General features: G+C 40.7%; 1 protein-coding gene across 1 annotated transcript in view; it reads right to left on the bottom strand.

The window, feature by feature from the left end:
* Window positions 1-19705, bottom strand: part of tln1 (talin 1) — an 84245-nt gene that overhangs the window by 46867 nt on the left and 17673 nt on the right. Inside the window, exons 2-5 of the mRNA XM_053646253.1 lie at window positions 13539-13609; window positions 2716-2878; window positions 1246-1343; window positions 85-214 (exon numbers count right to left, since the gene is read on the bottom strand). Coding sequence (XP_053502228.1) covers window positions 85-214; window positions 1246-1343; window positions 2716-2845 — 358 coding nt within the window. The 5' untranslated portion in view covers window positions 2846-2878; window positions 13539-13609. The remainder of the gene's footprint in view (window positions 1-84; window positions 215-1245; window positions 1344-2715; window positions 2879-13538; window positions 13610-19705) is intronic.

Below are 19705 nucleotides of genomic sequence, written 5' to 3'. Positions count from 1 at the left end.
CCACATTTAGACCCTGGGATTAGTGGACACACCAGGCCTGTGGTTTTTGGCTTGTTTATTTTTAAAGAATGCCACTTGGTTTACCTATTCTGGCACAGATGGTCATGAGCAAATCAGTAACGATTTTGGAGTCGTCCACCATGACTGTTTTCACCGTCCCGTCCAACATGCGGATCTTGAGGGGCCTCTGTTTCTTCTTATATTCGAGTGTGTCCTGAAAGAGAGAAACAAAAAAGAAAAAAGAGAAAGAAACCAGTGTCAGACAAGAGACTCTTTATACCAATTCCGTCCATAATTAATGACCATAATGAATGCACCCGAGCTGTACTCAGACTAAAACTGTAACTTTGGGTCTAGCTAAAAGGGATACCTTGCAGCTTTGTGCATGTGTGATTAAACAGTGATTTATGCTCCTATAACCATGCTGTGTTACAGACAGAACAAAATTATTTAAATGTCTACTAATACAACTCTCATTAACACTACTACTATAATAATATCCTTTAAGTCACTGCTCAGGTCAAAGAACCTACAGCAGTGTCTCAGCTGTAATATCATGGGTTATTTGGAGTGGAACTGACACACGTCCCTAAACAACAGCAATCATTTAAGAGTACAGTGCCTACTGCTTAGTCACTTCTGAATGATTATATATAAATATATACACACATACACACACATATACATGTGTGTGTGTGTATGTATATATCTATCTATCTATCTATCTATCTATCTATATATATACACACACACACACACACACACACACACACACACACACACACACACACACGTGTGTGGCTTAAGAGTGCAGCCATAAGAGTCGGAAATACTTTCACGTGTGCATAGTGTTAAGATGTGAAAGTGGAAGTTTGCAGATTTCAACCACTTGCTGACTTGCAACGTTTTACTTTCATGTAAAAGCTTGCCCGAACTTCTTCCACTGCCGCTTTGAGAGCCAACTGTGATAATTAACTCCGTCTATCACTACAGTGACAACATACTATATGACAGCGAGCTCTTCATAAAATGTAAAAAGATAGATTAATAGGAATGAGATAACAGGTAGGCCTACTTGGAGTTTAACACACACACACACACACACACACACACACACACACACACACACACACACACACCACTGACTGGTCTAATCATAATCCCCCTTCGCAGTAGTGTACTTCCTCTATATGAAGTAACATGTGGCAGCAAGTAGACATTCCTGCCTCAGAATGACTGACTCACCCCATTTCTCAGCATATAGTAGTCCAGGGCTTTTCCTGCTTCCAGCCAAATGCCTTTCTTTGGGTCATCGTCTGACAGGAACAGGCCATAGTCATTGGCTAGAGGAGGAAAGAACAGTCAGAGCTTATTCTACTGATGTATTTTGCATACTGAGAATACGGCAGCTTTGTAATTAAAAAAAAAAGTCAATCCAGTTTGAACTAAGACAGAATCATATTTATAGAAAATTCATGACAGATGTCCACAATAGCACTGAGGTGTTAAATGGGTGGTAAAATATGCATATCTCTTTCCCTTTTAATGTCTACAGACCACAGTGACCACCAGAAATGACTCAGGGCGATATTATGCAGTCGCTCCTTTAATGTTACCCCGTCTCAGTTTATGAATGTTCCCGATGTCCTTCAACCACAAAGGGTAACTCAGATTTCCCCACCTACACACACTTTGTCATCAGAACTCAGGGATTTTTAAAAAAAAAATTTTTTACCCCTAAGGGACTATATAGCGTCTCTCTACAGTTTGCTATTTAAGATGCTGAACGTTCCATATTAGTTGTTGACGTTGGCCAAAAACAGGCACTCAAAGTGGAAAACTACTCACAGGTTTGGACAAGAATGACAAGAACCGCATCCAGAGGGAAGTTATTATGTAAGACTGGAGGAGCTAGCCACACCCTGATCGGAGAGCCAAAAGCAGCTTTGTTAGAAACTTGCATTTTATATTCTGGGATATTTTTAGACTTTGACAGAGAGTTCTTTCATTTTTCCTACAGGAGGGGCTTTCGTGGAGGCTGGTGGCAGAAGGGTGGAATAAGGGCTTGTTCCTCAAGAGTAACTGGAGTCATTCGATCAGAGGTTCCCCTTAATACTTTAGCTCAAGAGTGCTGACCTGAGGTCTTGCTTTGACTTCAACCAAGACAAATACACCAGCGCTAACCTGAACTCAGCACTGTTGTTCTGAGCAATCTGAGAAATCAAACCCCAGATGCCCAGAGCCCTAACCCTGGATCAGCACTTAGGTATGAAAGAAAATAAATAGAGGAGAACTTAACCATGGCTGTGACACTTACAACAATAACAGCGATGCACTACAGCATAACTTGACTTGCTCAAATTAGATTACAAGAGCCATAAAGGGAGTGAATTTAAGAATTTTTCCATTCCAGGATCACTGGAATGGAAAGATAAGGATAGATTGAGCATTTTCAGCAGGAGGACCATTGCACAGCCCAGGAAACATTAAAAGAACATACATAATCAAACTGTACAATATCAGTACAAAAGATGGTACCTTTCTTTTTTTATTGGCAAGCTAATCCCAATATCTCAAATTCAGGACTACAGCAGACACAAGACGGGCTTACAGTTGCACAATATAAAAAGACATTTCTGTATATTTCAGACATTTGCTGTTTGGGCTTGAAAGCTGCATTTTAATACAGGAAGTGATGTGTTAGGAGACACTCACGCTGGCCGAGCTGCGCTTCTGGAACTCTCTCCCGGATGACACGACAGGCGTCGTACACCATGGTGGAGGGCTCGAACTGCATAGTTTTAATCACATTTCCCACCCCGATCTTTAGTGATAGCGCCACCATGACTGCGCTGGTGTGTCTGTGTCACTGTTACACCTGCAAAAAAAAAAATACACAAATGTTTACAGCAAACAGAACATACTTACAGCACTTTTCCACGATGGTCAAATTACCCATAATCCCACATTCTGGTGCTTATTTATTTTTACTTCATTTTTGTAATGGCCCTGGGAGGAACTGCTTCAATCCAGGATCCAGCAAAAAAATCTTTAGTAGTAGTGTAGTCTTTTTATTTTTATGGAAGATTCAAAACTTTTAACCCAATCACAGTTCAACCCAAAAATATTCATGTTGAAGTTGCTTTTGCATTTATTTGTCCACAGTAATGTTTTGTATTCATGAGCTAACATTTCTTACCTGTGATCCAAGTCAAGTCCACCAGTTACAGACTAGTAAAGGTGAATAGCAAATGGATTCCTGTTTTTTTTTCTTTGTGCACTAAACAGGCTAAAACAGTGGTGTTGTACACCCTACCTAGTGTCTTACAAGTACTGAACAGAATGCAGTTTGGGCATTACAACAAGCTTCACGAAAATGCACAACTCGGTGTTGTTTTCTAACAATGTCTTGTAAAGTCTGCACTCACATTTCAACCTTTATCTTTATTTTCACTAAAAGATTAAAGTACTGGGGCACTTGTTTTTTGGGTCATGTGCCGCCATTAATCATAGCTGTATGTGGGAGAAAGGCAGCAGCGCCACACACAATTTATCATCAAATGAGATATGTCTAATATAATTTTTCAAAAATATTTTTATATTTTAATGTCCATGTAGTGTTTCATTATTTTTGCTATCACTAGTAAACCTTTGAATAACTCCATCTATGGTGGGGAACACTGCTTCAACCAGCACATGGATAGTCCTGGGTTTAGAGTCCTTCCTGAACCATACTGTTCAGTGGAAAAGGTGTTTGTTACCCCATTCATACATACATACATACATACATACATACATACATACATACTATATTATATGATCCTCAAGAAGGTAGCAAAATGCATTAAGAGCCAGGGGGTGTAAACTTTTCAACAGGATGATCAGTGTAAATTATTATTTTGTTTAAAGATCTTTCCCCCCCCCATTTATTACTGCCCTTCAGATGCTAAATAAGATAGTTACATGTCTCCCAGAAGACAAAATACTAACAATTTACACCGATCATCCTGCTGAAAAGTTTACACCCCCTGGCGCTTACTGTATCGTGTTGTCTTCTTGAGCATCAGTGAACGTTTGCACCTTTTGTAATAGTCGTGTACGAGTCCCTCAGTTGTCCTCAGTGTGAAAAGACGGATCTCAACATCATATAGCCGTTGTTGGAAAGGGCTCAAAAATGCAGAAAATGCTGGAAAAGCAGAGAATGTGCAGGACCTGGAGGATTTTTCTGAAGAACACTGGGCAGTTTATCTGCTCAGGACAAACAAGGGACTCATGAACAACTATCACAAAACAAACACAGTCATGGATCATCCAGGTAACGACACACAGTATTAAGAATCAAGGGGATGTAAACTTTTGAACAGGGTAATTTTTTATAAATTCAGCTATTATCTCGTCTTGTGGACTATAGGTAAATATCTGTTATGTGAAATAGCTTATTCAGGACAGTAACTAAATAAAACACAACATGGGACTTTTATGATCCTCTTGTTTTGCTAAGAGTATTAAGATTTAGGAGATTCTGCAAGGGGTATACAAACTTATGGGCACAACTATGTATGTGTATATACATATATACACCCACACACACACATATATATACACACACACACACACACATATATATATATATATATATATATATATATATATATATATATATATATATATATATATATATATATATATATATATATATATATATATATATATAAAAAACACCTTTTGTCCCTTGAGAGATATAATGAGATGTCCATACAGGTTATAATCGCTGTTATGACAACCTTTATCCATGACCTGCCAGAAATATAGTTGCCTTTGTCTGAATTTGATAATGATTAGAGCATCTGTCATTGTTCTCTTAATCACAGAAACGCATCTGCCCCACCCAGTGGAAATGGCGCATGGGTCTTGCCTAAACGATGTTTACTTCCCCTTCAGGACTTTTGAATAGCGAAGAGGAGGACAGTGTTTCCCAAATCAGGACATTTAAAAGTTCAAACTGGTCAGTAAAAATTTCCCCACTGGATAAACCGGCGCACGAAGCAACTCTGCGTCACAATAAACTCCTGATCGTTTACAACAACCGCAGACGTTCCCAATGTTAAGACTCTTCTGCTTCGCTGAAATGAGATCATTAAACATTAGCATGCTGGATCTTGTAGAGGTTTGCTGCTGTGTCCACTCGTCAATGTGCTTGCAGTATCATGTTTCAAGCACTGATCGTTTTACTGTGCGTGTAAGCGAGTTACAGTTATGGATGCGCAACTGCAAAAGAGCTCAAATGTTTAATAATGCAAAACGTTCCCCGTGAACAAGAGTAACATGGGGCAACGGCACATCTAAAACAATGTGTGCGAGTTTATTGCCTGCTCACAGCAAAAATCAGGAAGAAACAAACCAATTTAGTAGAATCGAGGAAAAGTGATGTATCCCCAAAAAATAAATAAATAAATAAAAAAAAAAAAGCAGCTATCCAATTTGTACTCAGTGGTGTAAGTGTAAATTACAAGAGCTTCAAATCTTGGCATGCTCGAGATCATTAATAATAATAAAAATAATAATAATTAAAAATAATAATAATAATAATAAACTATTTTATAGAGTGCCTTTAAAACAGCTTCTCAAAGTGCTGTACAAGTATTATAAAAAATTATAAAAGTTAATAAGAATAAGAATAACAATAATAATAATAATACAAGTAGACATCCGGCGGCTGTGGCTCAGGTGGTAGAGCGGGTTGTCCACTAATCGTAGGGTTCGATTCCCGGCCCACGTGACTCCACATGCCGAAGTGTCCTTGGACAAGACACTGAACCCCAAGTTGCTCCGGATGGCAAGTTAGCGCCTTGCATGGTAGCTCTACTACCACTGGTGTGTGAGTGTGTGTGTGAATGGGTGAACGAAACACAGTGTAAAGTGCTTTGGATAAACGCGTTATATAAGCGCGCCATTTAACATTTACATCCGCAGTCAAATGCAAGTTTAAAAAAGTATGTCTTAAGTTGACGTTTTTGTTTAAAAATGCCAAAGGTCTGAGCTTCTCTAAATTCGATAGGAAGAGTTCCAAAGGGAAGATTTCCAGCAGGTTTCTGGAACAGTTAACAGATTACACCGTGAGGAGCGCAGGCTGCGATTTAGGGTGCAAGGAATTAATAAAGCAGATAAGTATTGAGGAGCCAAGCCATGTAATGCTTTGTATGTGAGCATCATCATTTTAAAATCGACACAGGAACCTGACCAGGAGCCAGTGCAAGGACTCCAGAACAGGAGCATGTTAGAACGTCAGGAGACCTTCATGTCTGTACTTCTGCTGGCTGCTGAGAGAACATCAGGAATAGACAGCACACCTCATCCATCCCTAAAAAAGTGCAGGATCACGAATGCCAAAGAATACGAGCAAAGAAGCAATGACGACAAAAACAAAAAGCACTGCCAAAACCAACAGTAGATCTGAAATCTCACAACCACTTGTTGAATTCAAACTTCAGCATGCTAGGTGGAGCGCTCAGACGTGCAATTTGCATCTAACCAAAGCCTATGTTAAGTACAACAAGTGTGTGGTTTACAGTGAAACCAAATTTAGTCATACATAATACATACTCGAAGGAATTTCAGCCATGCTTTATGCTCTGTTTGCGTTGTGCAAGCGCAGTTGCAGACACGGCCAGTATTTTAACACTATCTACAAAAAGAGGAAGAGCTCAGACACACGGGCTCAACACAGAGGAACCATTTTGAGTCCGAAAGTGAAAAAGGCAAACCGCATACTTAGAATAAAAACCTCCGCGCTTAAGCCCTCGTGAGAGAAAACGTTCTGCATTTCGCTGGTTTCTTAGACCAAGTGCTCAAACAGCACTGAGGTCTTTGAAGGCTGAGGTTAACCTGAACGGCCAACACGTTTCAACTCGACGAAATTCGCAGCCGACTGCTGCGATTGTTTCGCGGTGCGCTTGAGAGCAGCAGCGTGCCGAGTTTCCTCAGTTAGCGATGCCACAGGAATCTCGTCATCCTCTAAAGCGCTCTCGTCACTGCTATTTCTCTCGACTGTCGGCACAGGTTCTATGGAGGGGGTCTGCTTGCATTCCGGCCGCCCATCCCAGCAATACCGTCCCTAAATTTAGGAAATGGGATGAGGGGGTAGACTTCACAGCAGACTCATGACAGGATTTTCACAGCTGCAGCCTTAAGAGGGTTCAAAAGGGGGGGTGGGGGTGGTGGGGGAGGTAGTGTGAATGTTTCACCATCACCATGTAAAGGACAACATTCTAACAGACTGCACCACAAATCTAACACTCGCTCTTCTGTGTAAAGGCTTACTTCCTGGGTTTGAATTGAAACAGACTCGGTGAAGGGTGATGGAGACTCGGTTTAGCACTTTAGGGTGAACACGACTTGAAAAGTCCTTTCGTCTTATGGGCCGTTTACGCGACGACGTTTTCAACTCAAAACTGAACAAACTTTATGCGTCTTGGGGGTTCGTTTGCACGACGACGACGACGTTTCGGGGCCTGAAAATGGGTTTTTTGAAGTACAGAGTTTTTGAAAGCGGTGCCGTTGTCGTCTCCGTATAAACATACAAAAACGAGAGCCTGAAAACGATGACGTCATGCGCACGTGTATTACGCGTTCGGTCTATACGCGTACGTGCGTGCGTGTGTGCGAGTACTTTAAAACAACGTGCGAGACATTCAAAACAACAGCACTGTGTTTGTGCTGCTGGAGATTTTGAGTTTATTGACGCTTCTCTAGCAAAGTGTACATTTCCTGCTTCACTACTGCGACCAGCAGAGACGCATGTGTTACATACGCCACATTATTAACCCACAAATACGCCGACAAAGGGTGTTCAAAATCGTATCGTTATCTTTGTGATTGTCCGTTTGAGTAAATCTGTATCCTTTTATTGCTAATAAAATATAGAAAGCAGACTGACTGCCAGTGTCTCACTGTTTGAATTTCGATTTTTCATCAGTATTTAAAAATGAACGAGCTTTGTTAACAGAAGATGGGGTTGAAGACGGGAAAATTCACTTCCACAATGAAAATAAAATTAAAAAAACAAAAAAAACCCAACAAAAACATTTTTATGCACATTTCACGTACATTACATTACGTTAAGGATGTCGCAGCATTTATTAAGCAATAAAAATAAATCAAATCTATGCTTGACATGCGTGAGTTTTCACAATTCCTTATGACAATGAATCATTTTCCAAGTCTAACTATCGAGATTCGAAGTAATTGGCCACAGAACTTTTTTTGTACTCCACGTAGATCATAAACCATTGATATCTTTTGAGAAATGTAAACGTTATTGCGCTTTTTATCCAGAAAAACCACTGTTGTATTCCTTTACAAAGCGACATCGCCAACTACTGGCCTGGCATACGTAGTACAGCGGTCTTTAGTCGTTTTCACGGATCCGTGTGAACGGGGATTGTTTGGCAACGTCGTCGTCTGTACGTGAAACTTTTCAAGGACGCAAAGGAAATACTTTTCCGTCTTTAGTGCATCGTTGTCGTGTAAGCGTAACCCTTAAAGCCCTAGGGTTCGTTTCTGAGTAGGTTGTGTTGATCTTGTGGGCTTACAACTTGGATGTACATACTCTTTGCCAGAATATGTCTGTCTCCTTGTATAAGCTTTACCCTCCCTATTCCTATCCCTCCCATAAAGTACATTCTTTATGATCTCTAGGCGTTCTTGTGTAAAGTGAAACAAGAGGTGCTAGACGTGTCTGTCTAGGACTGTAATGTAGTTTTTGTCACATGATTCTCAAAAAAAACATCATCGGTACGTGTGTACACATTGTGCTGAGGTCATTCGTGTACAGTTTAAGTGGAGAAGCAGCTGTGAGTCCTGAAGATCAATCGTGAGTGATCATTAGCACACCTTTGGACATTTTTGTCAGTTCAGCTGGTTTTTAGCAGTTTTATCCATTAAAAAAAAACAAAACAAAAAAAAAAACTGTAGCATGTAAACATGAATTATATATACTCTATAAACCCGAGGTACCTGATACGCGTCTACTGTCATTTATTACTTTTAATGGAGCTGCGCTGGACAATTACTGGAAAATGTACTGCATCTCTGCAAACTTCATATGTGGTCACATGAAAGCGATAAAAGCTGGCTCCCAGTACACGCCTCTGACTTGTGCGCCGCTCTCCGAGTCGAAATACTGCCAAACACTGCTCGTCTTTTTTCAGATCGTCTTACTGACTTCATGTGGATGTTGGGAAGAACAAATTGAGTGTTAGATCTCACCAAAAGTGAGATAACGGCATGCTTTAGTGAAGGACCTGCGATAAAATCCTGCCCAAAGGAATCATGTAGTAACTTAAACCAAAGTAGTTAAAACCTACTGATTTATAATGTACAATATAGGATCACAATATTGGGGAAAAAAAAACGGTTAGACAGTTTGGGGCAATCAGTTAACCTCAAATAAAACTGCACAAAACATCGGAGTTCTTCAGTCTGCAACTTTCAGTCTAACGGAAAACCGTAACTAACAGATCGCCTCAGCTAAGCACATGCCAACAACCTGATCTATTCACAGAGTCAGGAAACCTAGAGACCTGTTGCAGCTTGTGCTTACGGCAAACCCTGTAATCGCACGCACATCGGCAGCAAGGAGTCATAAAACTGTCACAAGACGAGACGGAAAACAAACCGTCCTAAGATACGAGAATGCAGATGGCTACCGTTTGTAAGGGTTATGAAGAGATAGAGATGTTACTGCACTGCTGTGGAACTCTAGGATGATAAACTGTTCATTATTTGCCGACAAAAAACACCTTCTTCCAGATTTAACATGTTATACACAAAATAAATAATATGTCGCAGCATTATCTGTAAATTAGAGTTTTTAGTTGTACTGCTTTTATAAAAAATAAATAAATAAATAAATAAATAAGGAATGATTTCTTAAACAAAAGGACATCCCTGCTCCCAAAGCGTCTTAACGCGAGTGAAAAGGCACAGACGTGATTCCGGACAGGGCATATCTGTTTCTAAAGATGGGCAGTAAAGGAAACAAGGAGCTCTATTAACGGAGATCTTGGAGCGGATCAGGGTGCGTGCGTATGTGTGTTGAAACAGGCCATTGTTGAGGCGTTTAAAGCTGAGGTTTATAAAGCATCTCCGTGATTAACTGTGTGTTCTGACAACAAAAGCAGGCTGTATAACAGCATGAAGTGTTGCTACACAGTCAGAGGATCTTCCCGACACTTCATTTACTGGCTTACATGTTGTAATGACAAGTTCCAGTCTTTCTGATCTCTCGTCATACACAACGAAGCAGATTTTTCAGCTGGGTTTCCATTCCACATGCCTCCCACCAGGGGTGTAACCTCACCTGGGCATTTTGGGATGTAGACCCGAAGATTTTTTTTTTCTTTAGCCCTGAATAATTCTCCACTTGGGAGCGGTTCGTCACTACGTAACTGAGAGTCTGTAAAAGAAGACGGCAGTGTTGTAATTTTGTATCTTGATTGAATGGAGGCGCGACCAATCAGACAGGGTTTACAGGAAAATACTTGTGTCTTATTGGCTGACGGTTTTCAATTCTGCCAAAAGCGTGTGTCAATCAGTGTGAGGGAAAGACGGATATATGCCAATTTTTTTTTTATGGGTTAAAACTGAAGCACTAACATCCTCTCACGCTGTGCCACGAAAACATGGTGAGTAAACGTCTATACGAATTCCAGGTTACATGAACATGATACGAGCAGAGCATAGCACTGCAGCAGCTAAACCCATACAATGATAGCTTAGTTGTGCCTCACCGTGGCTACACCAAACCATGATCGATACCAAAAAGCTTTAGATTTTAATCGGTCTGGTAGTGCGATCAACCCTCACGTGCAAGAAAAACAATACAAAACAATTAAACTGTCTATTTAGAAGTACGTTTTTAAACTTGTTTTATTTTTTGATGGAGAAGAAGCTGTGCTCCTGGATGATTAACAGTCCAGCTAAATCCCCTGCCTCGTACTCACTAAAAATATAGGAAGGATACTGCAGGATCGACTTCGACACCATTAAAACACTGGAACAATAGGAAACTGCTGATCAAGCAAAGATATAAATAATGTGGCACTTTTGGCAGGAAAGCAACCGCTTCCTGGGTCAGTGACCAACGTCTTTCACAATCGTGAAAGTATCCGCTCTGAGAAAACCTCTACTTTGAAAAGCATGAAACAGCAAAAGATGACCAGATTCAAAGTAATACCCATGTCTACACTCAGCTAAGCAAGAGGTTGGTCATTCTTGGAAACCAACACTATACAGGAGCTTGAGACTTGAGCTAGTTCCACATTCACACTGATGAGCTGCAGAAATAGACTGTATTTCCTGACTGTGAGGCGTGACAAACTTTGTAATGTGCAATACAAGCTGTGGCAGAGCATAAACGTAGGTATTTGGTCCTAGAGTGAATTGAGGTCAGTTATAAAAGGTCTCGATTCTGTTTGGTCAGGAGCTGTTGGTTTATTTTCTATAACAGCAGCTTTGACAATAACGCTGGCTGTAATTCAAATCGCACGTATGTATTCGTGCACTAATGATAACGAGACTTTATTGGTCACATATACATTACAGCACAGTGAAATTCTTTTTTTTTTTCCTTCTTCTTCGCATATCCCAGCATGTTAGGAGGTTGGGGTCAGAGCGCCGGGTCAGAGCGCGAGGTCAGCCATGATACAGCGCCCCTGGAGCAGAGAGGGTTAACAGTGGCAGCTTGGCAGTGATGGGGCTTGAACCCCTGACCTTCTGATCAGTGACCTAGAGCCTTAACCGTCAAGCCACCACTGCCCCAGGTACATGTACGGCGCAAGTCTAATCTGCATAATCTAAGCCTAATAAACAGTTTGAAAAAAAAAAAAAACTTTATTTAACAAAGAAAAACATTTATGGAACGTTTACGTCTCAGGACAGACCAAAGATTTTGGGCTTTCTGGTTCCTCTGTGATGTGATAAATTGTGTTTATTTTGTCTTATTAACTGCAAACTTCTTCAAAGGAAGGGAGTGACTGTTACAAGCTGTTATAATGGTAAGTGATAACAGAAACGAACTGGTTTTCTGGACGTTTCACAATGTTAAATATAACTATTAAAGTGAACACGATGTCAGGTCATTCTTTAAGGAATAAAAATGTAATTGCTGGTAAATTGCTGTGGTAATAAGAGCAATAAAACGCTGTGGGTCCTGCAGTTACTGGAAAGTAAACAACTTCAGTGTCACATTCCCACCACCCTGTTGTTGATTATTGGCCTGTAACAGCCTGTCATTTAAAAATAAATAAATAAATAAATAAATACTTTAAGTCAATGGGAGACTAATGGAAGATCATTTTTTTAATTGTGCGAAATTGAACTTAAAGTCTGAGGAGTATCAATCGGTTATGTCTACAGTAAGGTCTTCACACATAGAGGTCAGACATGACTCTGTATGGTTGAGGCCCCATGCATAATACAGCCCTGAGGAAGTCTTCACGGTGATGAGCCATTTCTCAGAACACATTAGTGCTATTTATGTGACTTGAGTCCAACGGTAAAAAAGTGAGCTGCTCAAACAGGCAGAATGGCATGTAGTGACGTGATGTAAGGTGGTTTAAATGTGGACTGACTGAGACACAAGAGATGCCTCAGTGTGAAGCCCCCACTCTGCATGGATACAAAGGCAAAAACAGAACGTCGTCCGAGTACGCCTCGTTACTGTTGCTCTTCAAAAGCACACGAGGTTTAAAAAGGCATGGTAATTGTGGTGTTAAGTAGCAGCCTCGGGGAACGTTTTCCTGACACAGCTGTCAGCTAGCAGGCGCTAAACAGGCTTCCGACTGCACCGATTTACACCTTCAAAAAGAGTACGCAAATAACATTCGAAGGCCAACAGCTCTCAGATGCAAAGTATAACAGACCCTGCACTCTACTGAACACTTTTTAGTTCACACAGGAGAGATAAACTTTACAAACGTAAATTTAGCTCAAGGTTAAGATCATCTAGATTCATCTAAGTCATGTAGACTCAAATACATGATTACTTTTGCTAAGTTAGTTGTCATGTTGTTTCACAGGTATATTTGATACATTTTTGTTGACGTCGGGTCACTATGGCAGGAGGCGGAGGATACTTTCTCCGAATCATACCAACCTTCCACGTATACGCAGACGGCATGTTGCTAAAGTATCGAATAATGCGGTCCCATACGGTGCCGCAACAAACGATTCTTTTCTTTACCATCAGATTTCAAAGGAAACACTGGTCTAAACGAAAACATATGCGACTCAGACACATTCCTCACGAATGGGATGATGAGTACAGGAATTCAAATATCAAACACTGATCATTACAAATGATTTGTTTATGGTTTTAATTATAGCTTAGCAATTAAACCGTTACCATCCTTAATCACTAAAACACGTTCTTAATGTCTAAAGGATTATTATACATAATAATAATAATAATAATAATAACAACAACAAAATAACAACTAACCAGGCCAAAGGACTGCTTCAAACAAAGAGAAGTTTACCTGATGGAATCTTCTGGAAATGGGAGAAGGCCTCCCACAGAGATGTAGCAGTTTGGGGTCTTCTGCTGGTTCTGTGAAGGCCAAAAAAAAAAAAAAAAGGAGCAGATTAACATCTCACACCAATCAGCTTCATCCCGAGGCTTTTTAAAATTCTCTTTAAAAATCTTTAACGTGTTCAAACACTGTCACAGTGTAATTCACCAACGTTTGCATAAAAACTGCTGAAGGACGAATCATCTGATGAAACGAGCAAAGACACAAAACTCACTCGGTATCAAGTCCGAGTTTGTTTCACTGGCAGAAAACAAAGCCTAAAAGAGTTTCAGGAAACAGTCGGAGGTCAGTAACAGAGACTCCTTTAAAAGGAACCCCGACGATGAAGACTTGTAGGCCTTCACACGCAAAAATTGCCCTCTACTACTAAAAACCATTGTTAGAAACACATGAAACGTGTTAGTTACTTTAAAAATCCTTAATATTTAAGATATTTGAACCTACGGAAGCCGCCATTACATGGCATGCGCAGTGAACTCGGGAGTCGATGACATAAAATGGTTGCACTTGAGCACTCAAAAGAATTAGCTACTAGCCCCCGGAGCAGGAAAAGACTGCCATGCTGTGCTGATTTGGGCTGTAGTTTTCTAGTTGTGTGCTGTGATACAGGAGATATCTGTAAATATAATCAAACCTATAAGCATCTTGTTAGTGGTTTTTTTCTGCATATTCTCATAAAGAAAAGCTCCTGAAAATTAGCCTAAAACGCCTAGCCAAGGCATACCCAAAGTAAAATTAAAGCCGTTCTTGACGTACCATTTGGTGTACGTGCATGGTTTTCTTCTCTTTTGAAATGTGGACTAAATATTGTTTATATTATTGGATTGTTTGGACCTTTTCCAGTGTAACACGACTGTTTTTGTCAGGATGTTATGGATCAGTGGATTACTATGAGGCTTCACCTGAGGCGAGTTGCCTCCGTTTCGTAAGTGTTTGTATGTTGGTGGTCTGACAGAGAAATTAATTGTAGCTGCTGTTGTGATTGTATCTTGAAACGGTTTACATCTATCAAATCACAAGAATCTTAGCTTTCCAAAGACACGAGTACCTTCGTACACACAGAAGCTGTGTAGATAGCATGGCGATTGCACGACGGCGGGCCAGCTATTCTCGATTCCCCTTTCTCAACGGCTAGCAGTCACTCTTGTATTTCTAGACAAGTTTGACGCTACCTCGGTTAAGCAAAACTGCAACGCATGTATTAACACTACCTGCTGCAAAAATGCTGCTCATGTGGTTTTGTAACGAGTAGGCATTTTATTATTTCTGCTTTGCACACGGAGTATGAATGTACGCTTCCTCTGATTAAAAATAAAAAAAGCATATAAAGTGAGTAGCCATGCTGCCTGTAATGAAATGAACACAGATCTGGTTAAAAAAAGGCCATCAATCATTTACTTTCAACGATGTATGAGGACAACAGGATATTCGTTTGTTTCTGCACACTTGTTTGCGGCACAGCATCTGTTGATAGTGCAGAATGAGATTCACTAAAACGCTTTTTCATTTCTAATGACGGTAAAATTCAAATAAATTCTAAAATAGCAGCTCGCTTGATTTAAAGTCCCCATGAAATCAAAATCAAATCGATCATTTTGTGGCTTCGAGTATGAATATGTTAGCCTTAAAGCACACCTATTGGGGTTTTGAAAAGTGCCTAATTTTGTTTTAAAGGTCTCATACAATAGATTTACATGCATCCATGGTCAAAAACACTTTAACGTGCTCATAATTTAAACTGCAGCATTACCTTTTCTCCCTCCAGTGTCACAAACGACTCGTTCGATGATCCGTTCTAAAGGATTCAGTCTAAACTCCTCCTTTCAGAGAGCATACTCTGCCGTGATTGGTCAGATGTCCCAATCTGTTGTGATTGGTCTAGCGCTGTCAGCGTGTGTCGGAAAGGAAACGCCCACTACCATAACGGGTTTCAGCTCCGTCTGTTCGTGAGCAGCCAGTGAAGACCAGAGGCGGGGCTTTTTGTTACAAACCTACGTAGGTTAGTACAGGAAGTAAGTTTGGAATTACTGACGACTCGTTTCAGCTGTTCAGAATCGGTTCCTGTTTTTGGGAGTCGATAACTCCGTTTGACGTACGCTTTAATTATTGAAACTTTGCAGACTTTTTACGTTCACAAACAGCTCTATAACACACTATATGAAAGGTAATATTTGAAAAACCTTAATAGGTGCACTTTAAGGTTATCTATAAGCTAGTGTGCTCCAAAACAGTGACAGGATTTGCAAAATCATCAGATTTTCTGTCCAATCAAATGCTCTCTAGAACTGAAAGTGTCCTGTCCGCAACATTATAAATATGCATGGTACTAACTGTCAAGTACGGCTTAGCCCGGGCTGTGAGGTAAACTAAACAATACTGGCTATTTAAATATGGGGCAGAGCCACTCGATATGTCTCACCCTGATTTCCTGTTTTAGTGGAAATTACATCGTCAACACACAGAATAACTCTGTGGCGTTTCAAGGCACTTCACGGGGACTTTAAAAGTCAAAAAGGTCTTTCAGTAGATTACTACACTCCAGCATTTGATAAATATTGCACAACCTCATTCAAAAGCAATAACAGTATGCGATAAATTCTATACACACTCTGAATACTTTATTTGAAATGAAAAGATATTGCATTCAAACTGACACAGATACAGAAAGAAAGCTTGACAAAAAGGTTTGATTGGGTCCAAAGGTCTCAGGAGGTGGGATCATGTAGGACGCATCAGAAAAACTGCTTTCGTGTGGGTGTGAGCGAACACGCTGAATAACACAGAACACGCAGAAGAACATGAACGTGAAGCTGTTCGGAGTAGAGCCGTCTAAATTCAGCTACAAACAACGTTCATGCACATCTGGAGTCGGGGCTAATGAAGATCTAGAGCGATGATGTCGAACTGTCCGAGCCGGAACGACAAATCACCCTTGCCAGTTTAGGCCACGCCCACTTCAGATTTATACCTGAATACAAATACAGATGTGGATAGTTAGACCACTAAATAAATACAGATAGTGTCACTGCATTACACCGTTAATATACATAAAAAAGGTTCATGCTTATTATCCCTATTACAGTAGGAACTGTACTAGACATCAGACTCTGACATCAGAACTGTCTGACTTCACTGAGAATTCGTCGGATGTCTGAGTAGCTACAACTACGTGAATTCCTCTGCGTCTCACCCCCTTCTAAGACAGAAGTAGTGACGTGTAAGAGCCCCCCTGCATTTCTGACGGGCTCCGCCATGTCCACCGGAGATGGTGGAAACTCTTTCAGTTTACATGATCCCTGCTCATGAGCCAGACAAGTCTCAAGCCTCGCCGTTGGCTCGCAGGTCTCGATCCCTGGACAATACGAGCGCATGTACTTTTATTTGTGAACTTTCCGCTCATTTCCGTTGTAAAAGTGTGTGGGTTTAATTAGATTATTATTTTTCTTCGCTATTTTAGTTGAGCTGACTTGAGGCATCAGAGTTGAGGCGAGTCATGCTGTGTGGAATGTTGCACAGCAGAAGCAACTCCTGCTCTGCCTCGGCGTAGTGTGATGTCATTTCCTGTTTGAAAAGCACTTCAATGCCATAAAAGGGAATTTTAGCTATCTGCAGGCGGAGAGGGAGCACGCGCCACTAACACACACACACACACACACACACACACACACACACACACACACAGAGAGAGAGAGAGAGAGAGAGCACGCGCTGGTTCTCCCACAGCTGGGAGTACGGCATCCTGTGCAATTACGAGCTGGAGCTGAGGAACAGAGCTTTGTTTAGCTTATTGAAAAGGAGGGAGTACAAATTTAAAACAAACCTCTGCATGTGAGAAATGCGGCTGCGCTTTGTACAACTCGCACAATCTCACTACCGTGCCGGAAATACAACACTCCTATAACTATATCCTAATCACTACCGACTACAACAACTACGTGTAAATCTGATTCGTTTTAACCGACGCCTTCTTCACCCCGTCGCTACAGTCTATAAACATCTGAAGCACAAATCTTCACCACATCAACAGTTCATCACAGCCTGCCATATTTACTCGCAGAAGGTCTGTGTGTAGTTAAACCTGAATAAATCCAGCCCCCACCCCACAGTGACCTTAAACAGACACCGCTGCATCCTGGCAGAGAGGAAGAGAAGCCCGAGTCCTGAGTAGAGCAACGAATACAGACATTCCTGCAAGAGCAACCAGGAGGAGACCCTGCAGAAACAAAACACCAATGCTGATACACATACACATGGAAATACAAACAACAACAACAACAACGAAAAAAATCTCTGTTAACAATCAATACACAAACAATATCAGTCGAAATTGCTCCAAATTTAAAAAGGTGCTTAACTGGTTAATAAAGTTATTTTTCTGATCTAGTGTGACTTCAAGAAAGTGTAGCCTTAAAACCTCAACACTTTCCCACTAGGCCTAAATTCCTGTCCAGAATTCGTCACTTCCTGCGAGATGATATCCTATATCACTTATACTATATCATACTATATATAGTCACTTACATTATATCACTTCCTGCGAGACTGTCCAGAGGAAGACATGACGTTAGATAGTTGCTAGGATGATGCGTTTTTATTACGATGCTGCAAGCAACACAGCAGAGCCAGTAAAGCAAAAATAGGTAAAAAATATGTACATGTTTCTGGTTAAATGCAGGGTTTGGTTGCGTTTGTACCCTTGGCTAACTATAAGCAGATAAGACTCGTAGAGAACAGTGTTAACCATTCTTCTGTTTCCTAAGAACCAGGTTCCTAAACTAAACGCGGGGGTGTGGCATGTCGAAGCAGGAACGGACAAATATTATTTCTGTTCAGAACCAAGGTGAAAAATAAACTGTTTCTAAACTGTAGTATTAGTAGTGGTATTATTATTATAATAATAATTATTAGAGGTAGTGGTAGTAGTAGTAAGTGTTGTTATACCGGGGTGGACTAATGATAAATCCATTAGCAAGTAGAAAGTTCGTTTTGGTCTCCACCTATTCAGTCCCTCCAGGATTTTACTATCGCAGAACTTAACACAAAATCAAGGAAATGCCACAATATTCTCAGGAGCTTACAATTTTTCAACGTTACCGCAGATCTGGGCCAAGATGCATCATGTCACATCATCACAACGCCAAAGCCCACTTCGGTTCACGTGTGTCGAACATGAGTACACTTTAAAACTCTAACTTACAAACAAACATCACATTACAATTTCGCCAACTCAAGCAGTTTTCCGGGAAAAAAAAAAAAGCACGCAAAAACGCCACAAATTTTGAAATAAAATAGCAGCAAAATCGAGCATTTTTGGCCGCAACAAATCACGTAAAAATTATTATTCTTTTTTTTTTTTTTTTTAAACTCTGCGAAATCCCGTACGGACTGCTAGATTTAACAAGCAAATTCATATGTACTCTGATCGAGCTAAAGCAAATACTTGTATATTAAACAGCATAACTCGTTCGAAAGGTAAGTTCATGCTCTGAGCAGCCATGTTGATCACTTGCTGAACTTGAAGTTGAGGAGACCATCCTGAGCTCCTGAGAAGGACTTGCGGAGTTGAGGGGGAGTTATTCGCAGGTCGGAAATTAGGACTTATGACCTTTAGTAGAATACAGCATTACAGATGACTCCAAGCTGTCGGCGAACATTTACATTTACACACACGGTATAAAATAAAGCACATCACATCAGCTCCAAGTATGCAGGCACTATTATGGGAGATCGGATCGAGGCCTTGTTTATGGTTTCATTTTGGAGAGCTGGAATCAATGACGACCTGAGAATACAGCAGAGAAACATGATCGCAGGCTCACTAGCTCAGTAACAGATCCTCATTGGCGCCTGGGTGTGTGGAGATCAGTGTGTGTGTGTGTGTGTGTGTGTGTGTGTGTGTGTGTGTGTGGAGAGGAGCCAGGAATTGGATCCACACTGCAGGAAAGCTTCTAATTAAATAAAAAGTATTCACCAGAAGCTGTTAACACATCAGACTTACTTTAGATTTCTTTTATTACTCCCTGCTTTGTACGCCAGTGTACCTTCACGAGCGTGCGTGTGCGCGTGTCTACATGTTTCACAAGGCTCAGTACTGCATTCAGTTCAAGGAAGCA

This window comes from Ictalurus furcatus, chromosome 16 (assembly GCF_023375685.1).
Source record: "Ictalurus furcatus strain D&B chromosome 16, Billie_1.0, whole genome shotgun sequence".
NCBI lineage: Eukaryota > Metazoa > Chordata > Actinopteri > Siluriformes > Ictaluridae > Ictalurus > Ictalurus furcatus.
This window is presented reverse-complemented; position numbering and strand designations above follow the sequence as displayed.